This window comes from Hemiscyllium ocellatum, chromosome 4, assembly GCF_020745735.1.
Source record: "Hemiscyllium ocellatum isolate sHemOce1 chromosome 4, sHemOce1.pat.X.cur, whole genome shotgun sequence".
In the NCBI taxonomy this organism is placed as follows: Eukaryota; Metazoa; Chordata; class Chondrichthyes; order Orectolobiformes; family Hemiscylliidae; genus Hemiscyllium; species Hemiscyllium ocellatum.
In genome coordinates this window covers 134,221,650-134,241,321 of record NC_083404.1, presented here as the reverse complement: position 1 = coordinate 134,241,321, position 19,672 = coordinate 134,221,650, and the positions used below count along the sequence as shown (strand labels likewise).

Here is a 19,672-nt window from a genome sequence, read left to right as displayed (position 1 = left end):
ACAAATGATGCTGATTATTGAGCAGTTGTTGGCAAACATCTCTGCTCCTGACGTTATGACAGAGGGAAAGTTATTGATGAAGCAGCTGAAGATGATTGAGAAATTCCTGCAGAGATTTCTTGAAGCTGAGATGATATTCTTCCAACAACCCCAATGATCTTCCTTTTGTGCCAGGTATGACTTCAACCAGAGGAGAGATTCCCTCCCCCCCCCCCGCCCCGATTCACATTGACTCCAGTTCTACTAGAGCTCCTTGATGGCACACTTGACCAAATGCAGCCTTTGTCTTAAGGACAGTCACTCTCATCTCACCTGTTTTGTCTGTATTTGAACCAAGGTTGTAATGAGATCTGGAGCTTAGTTTATCAATTGTATATTAGCATCAAGTTTATTCCTTTATCAGCTCTGCTTGTTATATCCTTAAAGAAGTGGAACAATTTGCAAATGTGATTTCTCAGCCACAAAAGCCATGGTGACTGTGTTTAATTGTATTAAGCATTTATAATTGTCCTGATATTTCTTCCTCAATAATGGACTTCAGCATTGTGCCTTTCTTCACTGAAGGCAATGGCATGGGAATGAGCTTGTGTGTGTGCATTACTCTGCCTTCTCTTTAACAACATTAACATGCACTTCTGAGCTCCTTGACTGTAAACAGAAAGAAAGAAGAACTGAGATAGGGAAGATGTCAGACATACCAAAGTGTCTTCTATCACTTTTTTAAACTCGAGCTCATGGAAAACTCTGCTGCCCATTTCTGAACTTCTCCCAAGTCTATTTTAACCATCACTCCTGTGTTCACTGATCCTTCTGATCCAGGAAGTTCTTAATTTTGTTCTCAGCCTGTTTTTAAATCCCTTCATTGTTTTGCCCCCCTTTTATCTCTGTCACCGTCTCCAGCTCCACAAACCCTTTGAGATATGTGTGCGCTTTCAATTCTGACCTCAAGTGCATTTCTTTTTTTCATCACTCTCCCATTACTGGCAGTCACTTAAGCAGCCTTAGCCCCAAACTCTGCAATTTCCACCTTGAACACTTACCTACCTTCTCTCTGTTGGGGCATTCCTTGAAATCTACACCTTTGAGCAAGCTTTTAGTTATCTGTTCTAACATTATTCATAGCTTGATGCCAAATTTTGTTTGGTAATGCTCCTGGGACGCACTTTGGGACATTTAAATACAACAAAAACACTGCATAAATGTAGGTTATTGCTTTCTTAAAATTTTGAAATAAGTCACCATTGCAATGTGGGAAATGCAGATTCAATTTGTGCATGATAATGCACAAAAAAAATGATAATCATCAAATAATCTTTTTTAGGTGCTTTAAATATTGTCTGGGACATTGGAAGAACTCCACTATTCATCCTTGAAATGATGCTACCTCTTTTCACTGAAATGCAACATTTACTCTGATATTTTACTTGATACTTTGGAGGAGGATTTGAACCACAACTATCTGACTCAGAAATGAGTGTGCTTCCAAGTGACCCACAGTTGACACTTAATGAAATACTCCTGCTACTGGATCAGTTTATGAAAGATGGAAACTGCATTTGAGAATGATTTTTTTCCTTCCATTTGTATGTTATTATTTTGTAAAATGATTGACTAGAGAATTTAGACAAGGCAATAAATGTTGGCATAGCCAGCAATGACTACATCCTGTGACAAGCAAATTAATAGTAATACAGACTTGAATTTATTATTCATGCACCCTGTATTAGCAATTTTTGATTTTATTTCATCATTTTTGCACAGCTGTACTTTGAATTCTTGAATCAGCATCACATAAAATCCTCTGCCAATTTTGGACCATGCCACTGTTGCCGAGGGCAAGGGTAATTTTACCACAAAGGATAGACGACTTGATACCACACCAGTTATGATTGTATTCTTAATAAAAAAACACAGAAATTGCTGGAAACGCTCAACAGGTCTGGTAGCATCTGTGGAGAGAAATCAGAGTTAACATTTCAGTTCCAGTGACCCTTGCTCAGAACTGAATTTTGAGGAAGGGTCACTGGACCCTAAACATTAACTTTGATTTCTCTCCAGGATGCTGCCAGCCCTGCTGAGCTTTTCCAGCAATTTCTGTTTCTGTTCAGAAATGCTTTGTTTTGCTTTGTAGATGAAAACAGGTCTCTTGCACAAATAAGCATTTGTTTCAGCTTGTTTAGTAATAATCCCCACTCTTCAGGGGAGTATCCTCGCTTGCAGAAAACGGCTTCATATCATAGTCCATTAAAGCGCTATTAACCAGCTACTGAATTGTCTATATTAGTATTCGAGGTTGAGGATTATTAATAATGTTGCACATACATCTTTTGAATAAGTTGCATTCTTTAAAATCACAATCTTTGCATTAAAAAAACTATTCCTTGTAACACAAATTTTGACAAATTAATAAGCTCCATTCTGTTTATCAATTCTCTGTTCTTTAAATGCTGGGAGTTCCTTCTATTGAACAACCTTGACTAAAATACTTACAAAGGTGGTGTTGGAACTAAATTCTGTTTTTGCTATCCATCATGTCATTACTGAAAATTGGAATACCTGCTTCTTTATGTGGATGTCAAGATTTTCACCTTTGCTGAAGATAAAAGCAGACAACCGTTCCTATTTGTGGAATCTGTCCCCTTGGATCTGAATCTGCTCAGTAATGGCTGATTTGTGATACTCTGTGTTATTTCACATTTGACAAAGAACTTTGAGCAAACTTAAGATTTATTATAGAACAAAGAACAAAGAAAATTACAGTACAGGAAAAGGCCCTTCGGCCCTCCACGCCTGCACCGATCCTGATCTTCTGTCTAAACCTGTCACCTATTTTCTAATGAGCTGTATCCCTCTGCTCCCTGCCCATTCATGTGTCTGTCTAGGTACATCTTAAATGATGCTATTGTGCCTGCCTCTACTATCTCAGCTGGCAAGGTGTTTCAGGGACCCACCACCTTCTGTATAAAGAATGTTCCATGTATAACTCCCTTAAACTTTTCCCGTCTCACTTTGAACTCAGTAATTGAGTCCCCCACTCTGGAGTAAAAACTTCTTGCTGCCCACCCTCTCTATACCTCTCATGATTTTGTAGATATCAATCAGGTCTTCCTTCAACCTCTGTCTTTCTAATGTAAGTAATTCTACTCGACTTAACCGCTTTTCATAGCTAGCAGTCTCCATTCTAGGCAACATCCTAGTCAACCTCTTCTGTATCCTCTCCAAAGCATCCACAGCCTTTTGGTAATGTGACAACCAGGACTGTACGCAGTATTCCAAATGTGGCCTAACTAGAGTCCTATGCAATTGTAACATGACCTGATAACTCTTGTACTCATACCCTGTTCAATGAAGGAAGGATTGCCGTATGCCTTCTTGACCACTCTATTGACCTGCATTGCCACCTTCAGGGTACAATGAATGTCCATATCTCTGCATTCATTAGTTTTCCCCAGGGCTTTTTCATTTATCATATAGTTGGCTCTTGAATTGTATCCTCCAAAATGCAAGACCTCACATTTGTTCGGATTGAATGCCATCTGCCACATCTCTGCCTAACTGTCCAATCTATCTGTGTTCTGTTGCATTCTCTGACAGTCTCCTTCACTATCTGCTACTCCACCAATCTTAGTGCCATCTGCAAACTTGCTAATCAGACCATCTGTACTTTCATCCTGATCATTTGTGTATATCACAAACAATAGTGTTGCCAACATAGATCCCTGTGGAACATCACTGGTCACAGTTCTTCATTTTGAGAAACTCCCTTCCACTACTACTCTGTTTCCTGTTGCCCAGCCAGTTCTTTAGACATCTAGCTAGTACACCCTGGACCCTGTGCAACTTCGCTTTCTCTATCAGCCTGCCAGGGGGAACCTTATCAAACGTCTTACTGATGTCCATGCATATGACATCCATAGACCTTCCCTCATCAATCAACTTTGTCACTTCCTCAAAGAATTCTATTAAGTTGAAAAGACTTCCCTGCTCAAAACCATGTTGCCTATCACCAATAAGCCCATTTTCGTCCAAACGTAAATAGATCTGATCCCGCCGGATCTTCTCCAGCAGCTTCCCTACCACTGATATCAGTGTAACCGGTCTATAATTACCTGGATTATCCCTGCTACCCTCCTTAAACAAGGGGACAACATTAACAATTCTCCAGTCCTCTGGGACCTCACCTATGTTCAAGGATGCTGCAAAGATATCTGTTAAGGCCCTGGCTCTTTCCTTTCTTACTTCCCTCAGTAACCTGGGATAGATCCCATCTGGACCTGGGACCTGTCCATCTTAATGTCTTTTAGAATACTCACCACTTCTTTCCTCCTTATGCTAACTTGACCTAGAGTAATCAAGCATCTATCCCGAACCTCAACATCCGTCATGTCCCTCTCCCTTTCTGTCTCCCTTTTGCATATTTCCAGTCATGTGCTTGATAGGATACTCATTTGTGAAATCCATTTATTATCAAACTATTTATTCCCAAGAAAAGTTAGAATTTCCACACTGCAGGGTATCTATCTATCTATAATTTTTAGATCTATTCTAATCTGCAAAATATATTGTCTAGTTTGAAACCAACCTATTTATGGGTTTGACTGTTGGAACAAGTGGAAAGTTTGGTGAAAAATATTAATTTATTGCACCTGGTGTTCCATAATCAGACTAGTCTGGTAAATCTTCATTCAACGCAAAACCCAGTTTCCATTTTTCCTAAAATTGCAGCTTTACACTTGATTAAGAAATTTCGTTACAATTTCTTGCTCTGGGTACAATCTGCATAGAGACTGAGTCTCTTTCTAAAATTGAAAAAAGCTGAAATAACCAAAACACAAGGTTTCACATTTTAATCTCTTTACTCATCCACCCTGATGAGATTCAATCCCATATCCTCAGAGCATTATCCTGTGGATCTCGGTAACAAATCTAATGACATAAATATGATGGTACCATCTCCCCTTATCGATTCTTGATGGAGCTTATATGCAAGTTTCTACTTCTCTAACTAATAGTGACTGTCAAAGGGTTTGAGACATTATGGCATTTTTAAAGAATGCAAGACTTTTTAAATTTTAAAACACCACAACATTCACAATCCTATTAGCTTTTCTGTGGTCTTGTTCATGCGTAACCTTGCAAATTCAAACTCCCAAATCCCTTTACTTCCGTCATCTAACTTCCTACCATCATAAGTGCATTTTTTAATCCAAAATATACAAGCTCACAATTAACAACTTTAAATTCCATCTGCCACTCTTTTGCCCGTTCTGTGGACTGACCAATCTTCTCTTATAGCTTTCGTTGGTCCTCAGAATTTTTCAGTGGTCTCTATTTGAAGACCATCTAAAAATTTGGAGATCTTTAGTGGAATTTCTATTCCTAATGTAATTTCAAATAGTAATTGTGCCAGAATAATTCTCCTGTGTCATATTACTTATTTTGAAATGCAAAGAAATTGCTTTTAATTTTTTCCCTTTAAATGAGTTCTTACCTAATTATAAGTTCCAAGAGCACTTTCTAAGGTTATTTTATTTCTTTATCGACCTGCCTTTGTTGCATTTGTGGAAGTAGCTAGAGCTTAGCAGTTGTGGTACTGGACAAGAAACCAGAGATCATGAGCTCAAACTTCACCATATCAAGTTGTAAAATTGAATTCAATAAATCTGATAATTTGAGAGTTAGCTAGCACCAGTTAAAATGACCATAAACACTGCTGGATTGTTGTAAAAGCTCAACTGGTTCATTAACATCTGTTAGATAAGAGAACTACCACCCAGCCTTGTCTGGCATTCTTATGATTCCAGTTCAGAATTCAATGTTGAATCTTGATGCTTTCAGTAGAAACTAGACAAGGAGAAAGTACTTTCTTGACAGTGTTGCCAATATCTAAGAGCAAACAAAATGCATTTTTGTGACTGAATTCATAACATAAGTATGAATTAGTGAATGTCTCTTTATTTGAAGAATCTAGTTAGTACAATCTTTATTTCAGAGAAAAATGAAAATACTGACACTAACATTAAATTTGCCTTTAATATATATGAATAATACATTTTTGTTTTGATGTATGCTTCAAGAAATAACAGAATGATTTGCTGTGTGCTGTTAAAATAGAGTATTTTTATAATTAACCTATTCAACATGTCATGGCAAATTTCTGGAGCATTTGGAACTTGAACCAGGGCCTCCTCACTCATAGATAGGCACTACTGATGTGCTACTTTTGAAATACAGTTTTCAATTCTGGTCTCCCTGCTCTAGGACAGATGTTGTGAATCTTGGAAGGGGTCAGAAAAGATTTACAAGCATGTTGCCAGGGTTGGAGGGTTTGAGCATAGGAAGAGGCTGAATAGGCTGTTTTCCCTGGAGTATTAGATGCTGCCGGGTGACCTCATAAAGTTTACAAAGTCATAAGGGGCATGGATAGGGTGAATAGTCAAAGTATTTTCCCCAGAGTAGGGAAGTGGAAAACTAGAGGATTTAGATTTAAGATGAGAGAAAAAAGCTTTAAAAGGAACTCAAAGGGCAACCTTTTCATGCAGCGGGAGGTGCATGTAAGGAAAAAAGTGCCAGTTGAAGTGGTAGAGGCAGGTACGATTTCAACATTTAAAAGGCATCTGCATAGGTAAATGAATAGGAAGGGTTTAAATGGATATGGGACAAATAGTGGCAAATGGAACTCGATTAATTTAGGATATCTGTTCGACATGGACCAAAAGCTGTTGCACATCTCTATGACTCTATGACAGAAGATCTTGAGCAAAAGTAGTCTTTGTGCCAATAATAAAGTCTCAGCGTCTGAGTCAAATTTTGCTCAGTGAGAAACACCAGTTACAAATGATTGGGTTAAATTGATAACTTTCATTTTACTGTTGGATGAATGGTCTGGAAGCAAATGTTAGACACCACAAGCTGCAATGTTATTCAGGAGAGCAAAAGGTTAGGGAAAATTAAAGTACATATCTACAGCTCCCTTGCAGGACACATAGATTTTAGGTAATTGAAAAAGGTAGAGAATACTTTTACTTATTAGCTAAAGCATAGAATACAAGACCAAGGAGATAATGCTAAAAATTGTGATGTCTGCAATGCCGCATTGAGTTCTGGTCATCACATTAGAGGAAGGATGTGAATCCATGAGAGAGATAACAAAGACGATTTACAGAATTGTTATCGCAAAGGAGAGTCTTAGAAATGGGAGTAGACTGGATTGGGTCGGGTTATTTTATTTGGAACAAAGGGAGATTTATTTTCTATTAATATGTTGATGAGATGTGGGTAATGATGGCTGAGCCAACATTTCCCTTTTGAAGGTGGTGATGAAGTAATTAAAATTATGAGAGGCCTAAATTGAGTGAAGTGGAAGGACCTATTTTCCTCAGCAGAAAGATCAGTAAGCAGTGAGCACAGATTTAATGCAATTGGCAGGAGGGATTGAGGAGGGGCTTTTTTTTCACTGAGATTGTTTGCCTCAAAGTAAGATAGGAGAAACTGTAGGCAATTCAGTCCCTTGAGCCTGCTCACCCATTCAAGATAATCATGGTTGCTGCCATCTCTGCCTCAACTCCACTTGCCTACCCACTCTCTGTGACTCTTAACCCATTCCTAATCAAAAATGTATTTATCTCCTTCTTAAATATAACCAATGTCCAGACATTCACTGCCCTCTGGGGAAGCAAATTCCACAGATTCACCACCCTTTGAAAGAAGTAATTTCTCCTAATTTCAGTCTTAAATCTGCCACTCCTTATTTTAAAATTATGACATCTCATTCTGGATTTCCCCACAAGAAGAAACATCCTCTCGTCATCTACTTTGTTGGTCCCCTTTTGCACCTTGTATACCTTGTTCTTCTAAGCTCAAGAATATAGGCCTAAGCTGCTCAATCTTTCTTCGTAAGAAAAATCCCCTATATCTGGAATTAATCTGGCGAAACACCTCTGAATTGCCTCCAACAAATCTGTATACATGCTCCATGTGTGATCTCATTGATGTCTTTTACACTTGCAGCGACACTTCCCAAGTTTTATACTCCATTCATTCAGGAATAAATGACAAAATGCCATTTACCTTCCATATTATCTGCTATTAATTTTTTGGAATTCATATGCATTATGCATGGAACACACTGAAATTTTTCCTCCATTTCAATGTGAGTTGCCTTTCCCTTTATCTGACCAAAACAGAGGACCTCATACTTAACCACATTAAATTTCATCTATCATATTTGGCCTATTCACCTAACTTATTCACATCCATTTGTAAATTTCTTAGTTCTCTATTGTAACTTACTTTCCCACCTATTTTTAGTATAATCTCCAAATTTGGTTACAGTACCTTCTATCCTGAATCCAAGTTATTTATATATTTATATAAGCCTGAGGACTGAATCCTGTTGCACCCTACTAGATAAATCTTGCCAATCAGAAGAAAGCACATTTATCCCAACTCTCTGCTTATGCTGATTAGCCAATCCCCAATCCAATATATTATCCATAACCCCATGTCGTCTTAATACGTACAATAATCTTTTTTGTGGCACCGTAAATTTGATTGCAAGTCCAGATATACTACATCTACAGGATCCCCATTATCCATTTTGCTTGTTATTCTACCAAAATAGTAAAATATGATTGACTTGTTTCAAACCACACTGACTGTGATGGATTGTGGTTTGACTTTTTAACTATCGTGGGCGGCACGGTGGCACAGTGGTTAGCACTGCTGCCTCACAGCGCCTGAGACCCGGGTTCAATTCCCGACTCAGGCGACTGACTGTGTGGAGTTTGCACGTTCTCCCTGTGTCTGCGTGGGTTTCCTCCGGGTGCTCCGGTTTCCTCCCACAGTCCAAAGATGTGCGGGTCAGGTGAATTGCCATGCTAAATTGCCTGTAGTGTTAGGTAAGGGGTAAATGTAGGGGTATGGGTGGGTTGCGCTTCGGCGGGTCAGTGTGGACTTGTTGGGCTGAAGGGCCTGTTTCCACACTGTAAGTAATCTAATCTAATCTATCCTGTTATTATTTTCTTAATAATGGATCCTCAATAACATTTGTTAAGCGAACTAGTTTATTGTTTTCTACTTTCTGCTTTCATTCTGTTTGGATAAGGGCATTCTTTTAGCATTTTCCACATCCAGAGAATATTGGAATAATATAACCAATGGATCCACTATCTCTGCTGCCACTTCTTTTTAACACCCAAGGCTGTAGGGCATCAAGCCATGGAGACTAGTCTGCCTCCAATCCCAGTGGTTTTCCTCAGTATGTTTTCCCTAGTGATAATGATTACGCTAAGCTCCTCCCTTGTAATAACCTGTGCATTATCTGTTGCTATTGGGAAACTGCTAATGTACCATGAAAACTGAGGGATAATATTGATTTAGTATCTTTGCCATTTCTGTGTTCCCCACTATTAACTTCCAAGTGTTATTCTTCAAATAACTGACATTCGCTTAAGCTACTATTTTCCCTTTTATATCCTTAGAGACTTTGCACCAGTCTTCTTTCATAATTTACCTTTGTTATTTTATTACTTTTTCTCTAAATCTTCTGCTGGTCTTAGAAAGTTTCCCAATCTTCCAGTCTGTCGCTTCTTTCTTCTTAAAGAACAAGGAAGAAGAATGAAAATGTACAGCCCAGGAAGAGGCCCCTTCAGCCCTCCAAGCCTGAGCCGATCCAAATCTACGGTCTAAACCTGTTGCCCAGTTCCTAAGCATGTGTATCCCACTGCTCCCGACCTACTCATGCATCTGTCCAGACGCATCTTAAAAGAATCTACCATGCCTGCCTCTACTACCTCTGCTGGCATTGAATTCCAGGCGCCTAATACCTTCTGAGTAAAGTACTTGCCGTGTGTATCCCTCTTAAACTTTTCACCTCTCATCTTGAAAGCGTGACCTCTCATTATTGAATTCTTCACCCTGGGAAAAAGCTTATCTCTCTCTACCCTGTGTATACCCTTCATGATATTGTAGACCTCAGTCAGATCCTCCCTCAATCTCCTTTTTTCTAATGAAAACAAGCCTAACCTACTCAACCTCTTTTCATAGCTAATACCTTCCATACCAGGCAACATCCTCGTAAACCTTCCCTGCACCCTCTCAAAGCGTCCATATCCTTTTGGTAATGTGGCGACCAGAACTGTACATGGTATTTTAAATGCGGCCAAACCAATGTCTTGTACTATTTTAACATGACCTGTTAGCTCTTATACTCAATGCTTCATCCGATGAAGACAAGCATATTATATGCCTTCTTGACCACTCTATCTACCTATGCAGCAATCTTCAGGATACAATGGACCTGCACTCCCAGATCTCTCTGCTCATCAACTTTTCCCAAGACTCTTCTATTTGCTGTATAATTCTTCTGTGGAATATATTTTAATGGGACAAATTATCTCTTTAAACACCTAACACCTGCTCAACAACTGCCCTATCTTGTAGTTTAACTCCCCAATCCACTGTAGCCAAATTTGTCATGATACAATGGAATTACCTTTGTTTAACACCAGATCGCTAGTGTGAGACTCCAGTTTTTCTCCCTCAAACTGAATTTGAAATTCTAGCATGCTATGATCATTCTTCCCTTCAGGATCCTTTGTTGTGAGGTCATTATTTAACCCTATCTCATTGCACGGTATCAAATCCAACATAATGCTCCAAGAAACACTCTCTAATAAAAGTCAGTGAAGTCTCCTTTAAGGCTCTCCTTGCTAATTTGATTAATTCAGTCTGCGTGCATATTAAAATCACCCATGATTGATGCTGTATATTTTTACAATCCCCAGTTTGGGAAGTTATAGATTACTTGCATCAGGGACTGCCTTCCCTTGATAATTCTTGTTTTGACCCACACTGATTCTATGTCTTGATCTCCAGTGCCTATTTTATTTCTCACTCCAGCACTGATCTCTTCTTCTACTGCAAAAGTCACATCACCTTGTTTCCCTTCCTGCCTATCTCCAAAACACTGAATTATCTTGGTTATTCAGTTCCTAAACTTGGTCTCCTAGCGACTATGTCTCAGTAATCACCACCAAATCAGGCCCATTCATCTCTATTTACACTGCAAACTCATGAATTTTATTCCAAATGCACCACTTGTTCAGAACAAAGCCTCATTTTTTTTCTATTATCAAATTTCCCTACTCTTGTATGATTCCTTGGTGTAATATAACTTTGCACATTCTGCCATTCCTTTTATTTTCTACTAACAATCAGCCTCAAAACCAACCTACAGTCTTATCTTTTAATTTTATTTCTCTAATTTTCCATGAAACTGAACGCGCCTAACCCAACCCCATTTAGTTTAAACTCTTATCTACTGGTCCCAGCATGATTCGGATGGAGCCCTTCCAATTGAAATGAATCTGAAACTCTAAACCTGGGGTTAAAAAAAAATCACGTGTGCAAAATGCAGTAACCTATAATATTACAGATAAAGCACAGAAAGTGGGATTGAAGTGGATCACTTTTTTTTGACCAGTAAAAGCAGGATGGGCTGAACTGCCTCCTTTTGATTTCTATTTTTGTCTGTTTCTATTTGCTGTGAACATTAGCATGAGTAACCTTAATGTTAGTATGTACAGTGTGGATCAGTTATCTTGTTATCAATTTATTAGTAATTCTATTTATGCATGGAATCATGCAGCACAGAAGGAGACCATTTCATCTAATTTAATTCTTGATATTTCCAAACACATTTGTCAGCATTTATAGCTTGTTGTTCCACAATTTGTCACTACAAACTGAAACATTAAGATAATAAACAAAGTGAACCAGTGAATTCACCATTAACTAAATAAAGACAATAATAATACCCCATCGGATCCTTTACAAAGTTTCTTGATTGGCTAATTTGTGAGTCAGGAACTGTAGCATATTTTATATTGTCTTTGGCAGCAATATAATCTTCTTCACAGATGTTCTTGTTTGGTTTGTTTTGAGAGTTCTATGCTTGAATTAAATCAATGCCTATTTAAAAAGGCTCAGTCATGGGCAGCTTAAAGATTTGAAAAAGAATGGAGAGAGGTAACTGCTTGCTGTCCATTACTTGTTTGATTGTCAGGTGATATGTGACCTGTTTGAATTACATATCTCTTATTTTGAGATTTTGGTATTTGGTGTGTTTAATAAATTTCTGTCATTGTACCTCACAATGTATCTGTGACTTCTTAAATACAGATTTTGAATTTTGCACCTTCTATTTTTAACTCCATTTTCAACAAATATTTCTGATTGACTTTTTAGTTTTGTGAGTGTCTTTACATTTGGCATAGAAAAAAGTAATTTATTGACAATCACTCATTGAATTATTAGATGAATATTGGAGTATTAAGTATTTCCTTTCTATGTCAGACCGAGCTTTTACTTTTTAAATTCTTTCCTGGATGTGGATATTGCCAAGTACTGGCCTTATATGTCCCTATTTTTTCTTAAGGTGGTGTTGAACAGATTCCTTGAGAACAAGTGAGTGGCTTTTGAGACCATTTCGAAGGTCACTTAAAAGCAAACTATGTTATTATTGGTCTGGAGTCATTTTTGAGCCAGACTGTAAGCCTTGATTGCTTCTCGTGTTGTGTGGGCACTGACAACTGTAGTGCACTGTGTCTAGGTTAGGAAGTGTCGAAGGGTCAGGAGGTGTGTTGTTATCCTAGAGAGTAGGATTCCTAGAGAGTTATTCCTGATGAAGGGCTTATGCTCGAAACGTCGAATTCTCTATTCCTGAGATGCTGCCTGGCCTGCTGTGCTTTGACCAGCAACACATTTGCAGCTGTTATCCTAGAGAGCTCATTTAGATAGTTAACTAGTTGCTTTTGAGTTTCTTCCCTAAAGGGTAAAAACCAGACAGGTTTTGCAGTGGGCACTATTGATATTAAATTTTAAACTCTAGGTTAATTTAATTGAATTAAAATTTCTTAGGTAGGATTTGAACTTGTGTCTCTGGATTATTAGTTCAGCAATATGCTCATTGTGTTGCTGTATTTCCTTTCTGGACTTTTATATGTAAGAAAACTCAGGGTACACCAGCCCTGTAGATTTCAACTGTCCCAGAGATCAGCTCTCACACTGGTGCTCACCTTATGCAATTCTCTGTCCTATCCTTCTATCCATTGCTAATTTTTGCCCTCAGCTCAGATGTAGAGGAGGGAAGAAAGCCTGTGTGCCAAACATTATCCGAGCTGCATCTGCTCCTCATAGTATTAATTAGCTATTTCCTGCAGGCAAGATGTTCATTTTTCTGTCTCAAATGGTCAGTCAAACAAATAATTCTGTTTGATCTTGTCTGGAAAATCCAGAATGATTATGGCTTACTGTGCTTACAACTTCCAAAACCAGCTGTTGAATATTTTCTGGTTGAATTTGGCATAGCCCTCCATCACCACAATACCTCAAATCCTAATTTATAGGTTTACTTTCCAGGATGATTTTTTTGTCTGTGTTTGATTGTTAGACATCATTGCAGTGCTACAGCATGTTAGTTACCATCCATGTGATGGAACTTAATCTCCAATGTCTTCACTATCCCTGAACAAATCCCTCTGTCCACAAAGACCATGTGGTAGTCTATGTGATTGGCCCATTCCACACTAAAAGAAGACAGACATTTTCCATTCCTGCAGTTTCAGGCTTAAATGTTATCATAACCCAAGAACCCTGGTGCTGTGATATAGATATTGCTGCCCTCATTGAAGCTTGCCAGGCAGGAGAAGGTCAGCTCAAAAGGTAAAGTGGCAGTAACACATCTGTTTCGGCAGGGTAAATTTGAGGATGAATGCTGACTCCATGGGGTTGGTTTTGCAGCAGAAAGACAAACTTGTTGACTGTTTCGGTGAACCCTTATGTGGGATATTCACGCACTTTGGGATCCTTTGGTTCACCCTAGCACGGACACAGTACACCACAGCCGACAGTGCCTATGTCCTAATCCTAGAAGCAATAGAGGTCCTAACCATTTGTTGTCCCATGTCCGAAAGAGAGAGAAGCTGATTCACCTTGGTGATTTTAATGCTAAAGTTGGGAGGAACTCAAACATCTGGAAAGGTGTGATTGGCAATGAATGTGTAGGAAATGTAAACCCTATTGGCATCCTCCTTCTGAGAAAATGCTCAGTGGCTCAATGGTTAGCACTGCTGCCTTACAGCGCCAGGGACCCAGGTTCAATTCCCACCTCAGGCAACTGTCTGTGTGGTGTTTGCATATTCTCTGGGTGCTCTGGTTTCCTCCCACAGTCCAGAAATGTGCAGGTTAGGTGAATTGGCCATGCTAAATTGCCCGTAGTGTTAGGTGCATTAGTCAGATCTGGGTGGGTTGGTGTGGACTTGTTGGGCCGAAGGGCTTGTTTCCACACTGTAAGTAATCTAATTAATCTAATCAGAACAGGCACCCCATTTTGCCATAGAGACAAATGCAGGACCTTAGTCTCACAACCTCATTGTGGACATTACCATCTGTTTAACTATATCATAGTTTTTGTGAGGGGTCGCAATAATGTTTGTATCATGACAGGATCCAACAACTGCTGGAATGACAATCATCTAGTCCGGTCTACATTAGTTTGGTCCACATGGGGCAATAGCAGCATCAGAAATGCTGCAAGAAATACAATGTTGAAGGGTTGATGAATGCTACAATGAAAGATGCACGCAGTCAGTACCTCATAGTCAACATGACTCAAAGTATAGGACTCACAAATGTTTCAGAATCAGCTGCGAGAGATAGGCATGCGGATGATGCAGCCTAATGCAAGACTTCCAAACTAATTTCTCTGCTACAGGCTTAATGATGTTTTATTTCATTCATGTGGTGGTCTGGATGTATCTGGGTGGGCAACCATTTATTGCTTGTTTCTAATTGTCCTGGAGAAAGCTGTGGTGACGTGGCTTAAACTAAGACTGAGCCATAGCTTCAGCAGAGGACTGGGACCTGAATATTGAAGGATTATCTGACATTTAGGAGGGCTACGAAACCAGAAAAGCTTGAAGGATTGGTTTTGTTAATCAAAAAGAATATTGGTATGTTATACTGGTTTCAATGAATGAGATGATGGAATTAATTACTGACCTCATAGTGAAAGCATCCCTGGGTAGCAGTGGCCATAACATGATTGAATTTTGCAGTTTAAGGGGAAGAATTTTGTGACCAAGAGTACTATTTTGAATTTATGTCCGGATAGATATGAGGATATGAAAGCGGAACAGGTGATAGTGAACTGGCAATTGAGGTTACAGGGTGGAATAAATAGAGGAGCAGTTACAAACATTTAAGGTGATGTTGCAGAAGTTACAGAATAAATGCATTCCAACAAATAAGAATTCAACAGGATACATGCGCTATTGTGCTCAAATAACTCAACTCTAAAATGATATCAAACTCAAGTAAAGACATATAATTAGTGGGTAGCATGGTGGCACAGTGGTTAGCACTGCTGCCTCACAGCACCAGAGACCCGGGTTCAATTCCCACCTCAGGCGACTGACTGTGTGGAGTTTGCATGTTCTCCCCGTGTCTGCGTGGGTTTCCTCCGGGTGCTCCGGTTTCCTCCCACAGTCCAAAGATGTGCAGGTCAGGTGAATTGGCCATGCTAAATTGCCCGTAGTGTTAGGTAAGGGGTAAATGTAGGGATATGGGTGGGTTGCGCTTCGGCGGGTTGGTGTGGACTTGTTGGGCCGAAGGGCCTGTTTCCACACTGTAATGTAATGTAATCTAACCTAATTCTACAAAGATAGGTTGCAAGTCAGAAGATTTATCAGAATATGATAACAGAGAAAAGTTACCACAAGATTAATAAGGAGAGAGAATTTAGAGAACGGGAGAAAATACCAGATAGAAAAATTTTCTTTGGAGGTTTTAAAAAAGATGAGTTAACAATGTACGTGTTGGTCCTACATATGAGTCTGGGAATTAGTAATGGAGAACAGAGATAAGTAATAAATTGAGCCGATATTATGCATAAGTCTTCTCTAGAGAGGATATATAAGTAACATTCCAGAAATAGCTATAAATCAGGAATTGAAAGGGAAGAAGGAGCTCAAGAAAATTAGAATTACCAGGCAAGTAGTACTGAGTAATTGTTGAAACTGAGAGTTCACAAGTACCTGGATCCTGATGTATTTCATTCTGGGATCTTTAACTAAGTCATTGGCTACTTCTTTTATGTGTTGATTTTAATTTTCCAAAATCCATTAGGTTTGGCAAAGGTTTCTTCATATTGGAAGAGAACTAAAGTAAATACTTTGTTCTAAAAGGCAAGGAGGCAAAAAAAAAACAGGAGAACACAAGCAAGCCTGTCATTAGGAAAATGTTAGAAGCCATTACTGAACACATTATAACAGAGCATTTGGATAAGTTCAAGGTAATCAAGCAGAATCAACATCAATTTGTCAAAGGAAAATCATGTTTCTCTAATTTATTGGAGTTCTTTTGAAGAGCTAACTTGTACTGTAGATAAAGGAAAATTTTATGTTTTATAGTTACATTTCCTGAAGGCATTTGATAAGGTGTCATATCAATTATGCAAAAGCTAAAAACTCAAAGTGTAGGGAGTGATGTATTGGCATGGATGGAAGATTGGCTGGCCATTGGGAAGCAGAGAATAGGAATTAATTGGTCTTTTACAGGCTGGCAGGATGTCATGACTGATATGCCACAGGGTTAATGCTGGTTCTCAATTCTTGACAATTTATGTCAATGAGTTGGATGAAGGTGCCCAAGGTATGGTAACTAAATTTGCTGATGACACAAAGATGAGTAGAAAGTGAGTTGGGAAGTAAGGACCCTAAAACGGGAAATAGATAGGTTAAAATAAGTTGAGACTCGTGTAAAGTACGTCATATTGAGGAAAAAAGAGCAGGCAGATATTCCAAAACAACTTCAACTCTTTCTAAATGAGAGACTTTAGGTCTCTTATCATTAATAGTTAAAGTGAATTCAAATAAAAGAAAATAGAAAGATGGAATGTTTGCAGTAGTTTTTTTTCTTGCTCACATATGTTTTACAGAGCTCTTGAAATAGAAATCAAACTAAAGGTGAGATCATCATTTTCTGCAGCATTTTCTTTTCCATTTATCTTGCCACATCAGGCAGACATTACAGTTGGAAGAAGTATATTTAGAAGCTTACTGTCTAAGACAAAAGCAGTGCTGCTAAAATAGCACTTTTCATGGAGAATGTATTCTGTGCCCTTTATAACATAATGTATTTAATACAAGTGACATAGACCACAGATTGTACCAATTTTTTTACATTTAATTATGCTAGTGTGTTGTTTGAGCAGGTTTTCTTGTGTTTTTAGTATTAATGTGCATCATCTTGTAAATATTGTTAACCAATGATTTCCTTTCAAAAATATATGTTGTGTTCTAAACTGCTAAAGTTGTGGATATTTTTGTACCTGTTTGCCAATGACAACGGTACAATATTTTTGATAATTATTGAAGGAAAAATTAAGGTGCCAGCTGTTGATTGTGTATGTGGGGTCTCATTGTTAAATCAGTATGCTCTTTATGCCTTTTTATACTTGAAAGATAGGTGTCACATATTGCTTGTATCTGAAAAAATTAGTGCTTGATTGAGTACTGCCTCCTCTGATGATGTGTTGAGGAATTGATTAGAATAAAGAATGAGCTTGTAAGAGACAGGTTTGGACCAATGTGCATGTAACATTCTCTGTAAAATAGTGGTCATTTTGAAATCTATAAATAGTTGCAATGATACAATAAACTTAAGGTTGTTTACTCAACAAGGTTCTTGCACTTAGACCAGAAAACTAGATTGACACTCGATTACTTTGGGTTTCAAGAAGCCCTCAATGGAGACCAAAATCTTTACACGGTCAAATAACATTCTCCTTATTTGTTATATCTGCACATTTTGTTTCAAAAAGAAGCAAGGCTAACCTCTTGTCTGTAAGTAATAAGTTGCCAGATAAGGCAAAGGGTAGATTAATAGAGTAAATGGTTAACAAAGTAACCACCTGTATAACTATATTAAGTGCTTTATTAACTGGGTAAGCTTGTTGAGTTTAGGGGAAAAGTTTACAGTAACAGTAAAAAAATAATCTGCAACTCAAAATCTCTTAGGTCTGTAATGATGCGGACCTTAGACTGCACTTTGCAGAAGATTATGAAATAAGCACAAATCTAAATTGGCAATTATTTCACAAAGGTTAGATAATGGCCACATCAAATTAGTAATATTGATTTCAATATTTCTAGCATCAGTTTGCCAGTTCTTTTCTGAAAGTCTTGCATTTTTAGGAAAGTGGTTTTTCATTGTTTTGAACAATATTATTAGAGAAAGTGTCTTTGGAAAATTGAAGTCACTAATAGTGAAATCAGTAGAATTAGATTGATGGCCTGATCAAAAATCTGTAGCAGAAGTTCATCAGAAGATATTTTAATGTGGATTTTCACCTTTAAGCCAAATGCCATTGTTCAGTATTATATATTACAGAGCAATGCAAAGTAGCCTTTGTGTCTTTCAAGCTTTTATTGAATATCCATATATTGTAAATACATTGGAGGGATATGGGCTGGGTGCTGGCAAGTGGGACTAATTTAGTTTGGGATTTTGGTCGTCATGGACTGGTTGGATTGAAAAGTCTGTTTTCACTCTGTCTGTATGACTCTATCTACATAAATATGCTCAGTACAGACACCATGTTGTTGTGAGCTGTTACAATTTGATAAAGACTGTAAGCATAAATTAGGTTTACAGCAGAATTCACTTGTTTAGGGATAAGTGGCATTTTTTGTTTGACATTTAGGGTGTATCTCTACACCCAGCCAGGCGGAACCTTGTTAACATCGCACGGCTCCTGACTGGCTGATGTCTCCTGCATGCACTGTTTCTCTTCCGACAATTAGAAACTAGAATTTTTAGAAGGTATAAGGTGGAGGAAATCCTGTGCTAATGTTATTCCAATGAGTGTAATGGACAACCTGAGCACTTTGTAAAACAAGTGTGACTACCACATTGGACTTATTGGTTGTGCAAAATTTAAATTGTGTGAGATTACACTGAATGAGGTTGTCCTCTACTCTAAAGTTACAGATTGAAAGGATAATGCAGGGTGATTGCATCTGAAATTTATGCTGGATTTTACTGTCATGCAATTTGGGATTAAGTTGTTGTTGTTATCTTTAACCATTGCTTGTGATTTGCCTGAGAGTCCATATACTGTGCTAAACTTTGGAAGATGCAAGTAGTTGCTTGATGTCTTTCCATCAGTATGTTGTATTTGAACAATTGTTTTTGCTATTTGTGTGTGTTTTTAGATAGCTCTACTTAAAGCTTCCATATCTATGCATTAAGTTCTTGTGTGCAAAGCATTAAATATTTTAAGTGTTGAGAAATAACTCCTCTATTTAAAAGTTCTGATTATTTAAATACTGCAGACTACTTTATTTGCAATTTTCTTTTATTAGGTGTGAAATCCCAGAATCCATTGCCAACTCTGGAGGGTTCTATCCAAAATGTTGAGTTGAAGTACTGTAGCACATCATTGGTAAAATGTGTTTCGGGGACCATGGGATCAATAAAAGCTTGTGCCAAAGCCCCAGGTATGTGCAGCTGGAACATGTAAAAGTTTATTGCCTGTACAGGAGAACTGGCCTAAAAAGTCACTGAAATTAGAATTTACTTTGTCTGTCATGAATCAGCTTTTTCCCCC

The 19,672-nt window shown here is 38.2% G+C and overlaps 1 protein-coding gene across 4 annotated transcripts in view; it reads left to right on the top strand.

Moving 5' to 3' along the window:
• LOC132815107 (intermembrane lipid transfer protein VPS13B-like) overlaps window positions 1–19,672 on the top strand; it is a 945,713-nt gene that overhangs the window by 276,010 nt on the left and 650,031 nt on the right. For all 4 annotated transcript variants that reach the window (XR_009644627.1, XM_060823876.1, XM_060823877.1 and 1 more), the window contains exon 18: window positions 19,428–19,562. Coding sequence is in view for 3 of the 4 variants with exons in the window: in XM_060823876.1 (XP_060679859.1) it covers window positions 19,428–19,562 (135 nt within the window). In the remaining variant the exon portion in view is untranslated. The remainder of the gene's footprint in view (window positions 1–19,427; window positions 19,563–19,672) is intronic.